Source organism: Patella vulgata, chromosome 2 (genome assembly GCF_932274485.2).
Source record: "Patella vulgata chromosome 2, xgPatVulg1.2, whole genome shotgun sequence".
Taxonomy (NCBI): Eukaryota; Metazoa; Mollusca; class Gastropoda; family Patellidae; genus Patella; species Patella vulgata.
The window spans coordinates 10,543,445-10,548,694 of NC_065880.2; the positions used below are offsets into that span (position 1 = coordinate 10,543,445).

At 38.3% G+C, this 5,250-nt stretch overlaps 1 protein-coding gene across 1 annotated transcript in view; it reads right to left on the bottom strand.

The window, feature by feature from the left end:
- Nucleotides 1-283: 283 nt before the first annotated feature.
- Nucleotides 284-5,250, bottom strand: part of LOC126812220 (phosphoinositide 3-kinase adapter protein 1) — a 22,742-nt gene continuing 17,775 nt past the window's right edge. Inside the window, exons 12-13 of the mRNA XM_050538500.2 lie at nucleotides 4,838-4,915; nucleotides 284-4,055 (exon numbers count right to left, since the gene is read on the bottom strand). Coding sequence (XP_050394457.2) covers nucleotides 3,927-4,055; nucleotides 4,838-4,915 — 207 coding nt within the window. The 3' untranslated portion in view covers nucleotides 284-3,926. The remainder of the gene's footprint in view (nucleotides 4,056-4,837; nucleotides 4,916-5,250) is intronic.

Here is a 5,250-nt window from a genome sequence, read left to right on the forward strand (position 1 = left end):
TTCTCTTATATCGAATTCTAACTGCCAAGGGATCTTTTACGTGCACGCCAATGTGTACACGGGACCTCGGGTTTTCGTCCCATCCGAACGACTAGACAGCTGTACTTGTCAGGCCCTCCGTCCTGCATCACTGACAAGGGGAAACCACGCTGGAAAATCTGGATGAACTTTCTCGGCCAATGCAGGGATCGAACACCCAACCTCCAGGCTAGCGAGCCAGCGTCTTACCCACGATAATATATGTACTGTTGTTGTTGTTTATTACAAATATAACGTCTATACGGAATATTTATTGATTTTATTAAGTTTATTTACACATGAAGGAGTAATAAATAAATAAATACAAAAATTAGTAAAAAATAACAAAAAATAAAGATCTTATACATCAAAATGTCACTTTAAAGCACGGTGTTTAAATTCATTTTTGTGAGAACATTGAGGTGCGTGGGTCATCTTCTCCCTTCTTATGATAAAGTCAAGTTAAAACTCATGGGTGCTAAACAATGATGAGAGATTTAAGATACATGTAAAAACAATACTTTGATGATGACCACGATGACCAGTTAGAAACATGCCACTAGTCACCTTAATTAAAACACATTAAAGATGGGTTCCCAGAAAAGTATTTATCGGGTGGTTATTTCCAATAAAAGTATGGTAATTTTGGTATATATGGAAAGTAGAGATATCCAATCTTACTAGAAAAATACTGGATTCCCCGAAAAACACTCATGGAGCGTATACAGGACAAAAATGTAAGGGTTCCCCTAATCGACAGTCCGAAGATTAGGAATTTCTGCACGCGTGATGTCAAAGGTCACACGCGAGCATTGAGCGCTTGATGTACAAGTTGATAAACTTTATGAAGAGTTAGACGTACAACACTTTCTGAGATAAAAATGACGGACAAAGACGCGGGTAGTGGATAATCCCAGAATTTAATTAGGATTCGATATTTGTAATAAATAGTAAGCGATTAAAGACAACATCGTCTTATGTATGCAATGGATTCTCCTCTGACTTCCAAGAGAGGTAAGTCACGTGACGTAAACATGACCTGGTTTGATCGAATTTTTATAGCAGGGCATTCCTTCGCAATTACAATGTTTGACAAGGATTTGAAGCAAAATTATCACAAATTAATTAGTTTGAATATGTTTTTAGTCCACATATACCATTAAATCACCCAGTTTGTACGCGAGAATGTATCTTTAAAGAAACATTTCTACCATTTATGACAAATATCTACCGTTTATGACAAATAACTAAACTTTATGACAAATATCAAAAATTTATGACAAATGTCTACCATTTATAACAAATTATGCCACATTTTTTTAATATAGGACACATTTCTGTAGTTTATGACACTCTGCTATATTTTATGATATATTTCTTGAAATTATGACACATTTATCACAACTTTAAATAATCTATGACACATTTCTATAAATTTATGACACATTTCTATCAATTTCCACAATTTAGGCCATATATTATGTTCTTTAAATTTACCACATCGTTACACAATTTGTGACACAATTCTGTAAATTTAAAACACGTTTCTATAAATTAAGGACAGAGTTCTATTAATTTATGACCAATGACAGGTTATTGATATCTTGCTTCTTGGTTTGGTTATAAATCTGGTAAGCAGAGACTACTTCCATGGAATGTTTAGCCTGAAATGGTCTTTCCAGTGGTTAGTGCTAAACGATAAGGCCAGCTCAATTCCTCGTCATAAGTCACGAGAAGTAAACACGGCTAGCGCTAATCCTATGAACCGAGATTTTAGCGATTGGATATTGGGCCTCGATCATCATTTTTTGATTTAATTATGAATGGAAGTCGAACAGCAATTCCGAACGTAATCCAATAAACATCGCAGGCTAGCGATACCACCGAGAGTTGATTATGGTCTGGATAAGTTAATTAATGTCTAATAATTTAGATAACATTTCAGGCCCAATGAAAGACCTGCAATAGGCAGATTTAGCTCTTGCATAATATATGTTTAATACACGCTATTATCGAATTAAATTGATTATTTAACATCTAATTAAGAAAACAAAAATAAAAAAAAAACAAGGCTATATAAACTTCAGGCTTAGATAGAATCGGATTTAGCAGTGGGAGGAAACCGGAGGACCCGGAGAGAACCCACGAGGTTGGACAGGCGTCTCTACTCCTTGTCACGTACAACCAGGGAAACGAAACCACACCAGTTGACTCAATGACAGACCTTATGATATAGCGCGCATGTGCTAACAATTCGGCCACCCCCTCCCCCCATTTAAAACAGGCCGATCAATTGGGTCCACGGCAAATAAAGCGATCGATGGAATTTTCAATTCGTTATATCTTTATAAATACTGAAGGGAAAGGAACCATTGTTGAACTGATATTCCTAGTAGATATTCAACGGTCACAATATTCTAGTTTACAAGGGATTCTATGGCACTGAAGGGGATCACGGTGGCTAAGTGGGTAAGACGCTGGCTGGCTGGCTTGGAGGTCGGGTGTTCGATTCCTGCATTGTCCGAGAAAGTTCATCCAGATTTTCTGGCGTGATTCCCCTTGTCAGTGATGCAGGGCGGAGGGCCTGACAAGGACAGCTGTCTAGTCGTTCGAATGGGACGAAAAACCGAGATCCCGTGTACACATTGGCGTGCACGTAAAAGATCTCTTGACAGTTGGAAATCGATATAAGAGTAGGCCGTAGAGCCGCTGTCCGAGCAAAATCTCCCTCATTGCGCACTGTATGGCGTATGCCTGTCTTCATATATTATCCCAGTTCGGAGCAGAACAGTAGCACGTTAAAGGGACAATAACACTCTTGCTGGCTTGACAGCTCCAGAATATAAACAATAGCCTTATTCTAAGTACTAGATGTGTTAGTGTCCTACCTGTTGTGTAAATTATCCATTAAATCCTATTTTACTTGTCCAAAGGGTTAAAAAATATTTTTAAATCCAAGTCACATTTGAAAAGCTTTACGTCAGGCTTTTCAAATCATTTATTTGAATTTTTCCAATTTTTTAAATTAGGTGTGTTAAGATGAAATTTGTATCATCAATTAATTGGAATATTGTAAAATAGTACAATTTGTTGACCCGAATAAAGATTGGGACATATTATTCAGTTACAACAAGAGTGGTATTGAGCCTTTAAACCCCATTTAATTTCATTTCATTTTGTAGCACTAAGATCATGTTTAGAGTTTTTAACTTATTTTTAAAAATAATACTGGTGTTTCCTAATATACCACAACTTAAGTCGTATATTTACATTGTTCACCGGTTGTACGTGGCAAGGAGTAGGGTCGCCTGTTCAATCTCGTGGATTTTCTTCGGGTCCCCCGGTTTTCTCCCACTGCTAAAGCCCCCTACGCGCAAGCGAATTATTGAAATAAAATTGAACCATATGTTAGTTCCGAAATGACTTAGTTTGTATATTTACATTGAGACCATAAAACAACATTTGTTTCAGTCCGCGATGATCATTGCGCTGACTTCGCCGCTACAGTACATTGATTTAATTAGAAAGCATCCATAAGAATTTCTGTAAAACTTGACATCGCTTTAGTGACGTGTCAGGTTGCCAGGATACCACATCTAATCACAAACAATTAAATTTATGAATCATGATTTGTTTTTACTATGGCTGAAACTTCGGATCCGCTGAAACCACTCGCGGAAATCACAGATTTGTGTTTCTTAATTTGGAGATCATCCCGATTCCGTTTCACAGAAATAAAACCTGCCTTGATACTCAGTGAAACAGGTTGTAATACCAGTCTAAATATATAAATATATTATGTCGGGTATGCACAAGTCTGTGTATCACGTGATACTCTATCTATTCGATACAACACGTGGTGAAGGAGCGGGTTTAAGTCTGAACAATTCTGTGTATCATGTGATACACTATCTATTCGATACAATACGTGGTACAGGAAGGGGTTTACGTCGTGGTGGTAAGGTAGGCAACTCTTCTTCTTTCTCTTCTGTGTCTTGGTGCTCTAAATACATATCTTTACGTGATTTACGTCGATCCTGTAACAAATACAATCAAAGAATTACAAAAATAAAGACATATTTATTAACCAGGAGATGTGACGTCATCTTTTGATGTTGGCGTATCATTATTTGAAATAATGTGCCAAGCGTATATTATTTATATTAGTTAAAATTTTGGACCCGCGTAACGTATTTCATTACAAAGCACGTGCGAGTGTCTGTATTTTAAGTTGTTTAATGATCTCGGCTTAAGACATTGCGTAATATATTGAAACAACACTTGGGACTAACGTCCCTCGTGTTGTTTCAATATATTACGCAATGTCTCGCTCTCGACCATCAAACCACACTTAGCCACCTTCTTGTCTAAGGCTCTGGCAATTCGAGTACGACCCATGCTTCTTCTTTGGCTGGCAAGCGACAACGTATATTGGTTCGAATTGTACGCCCCACTGACTGTTATACACCGACTGGCATATGAAGACGGACATACGCTGCCATACAATGTGCTATGTATGAAATTTTGCCTGGACAGCGACACTACGTACGGCATACTCTTACATCGATTCCGACTATCAAGGGTTCATTTGCGTGCACGCCAATGAGCACAAGGCACCACGGATTTTCGTAACATCCATATAAAAGAGAATTCTAGATAAACTGTTCAGTAAATAGAATTGCAACATCCGGTCTCTTACATCTAAACAATTTGAGAGCATTCAGTCCGCCAATCGGCACACCGTTGTCACCTGGGCCTCCTAATATTATACATGAGATACATGCCGATATCAGATTTTCCAAAATGAGTATTAACTTACCCTCCTCACTTTACTCGTAGCAGCACCATCATCTACAGATGGTCTGCGCCGTGTGGGTAGTGGTGGTCGATTATCTCCCTTTAAACAAAATACAAAATATTACATGTATTACGTCGTCTAGGCAACCACCACAACATGATTGCAAAAATGAAATGGGGTTTAACGTCGTATTGTTCTGCTCCTGACTGGACTAATGAAGATGGGTATACATTGTGCTACGAGGGAAATATTAAATTATAACTGCCAAGAGATCTAACGACCTAACGACGTTTAGACAGCTGTCCTTGTCAGGCTCTCCGTCCTGCACCACTGACAAGGTTAAACCACGCCGGAAAATCCTGATGAACTTTCTGGGCCTACACGGGGATCGTATCCGCTTCCTCCAGACTATAGCGAGCCAGCGCTTTATCGCT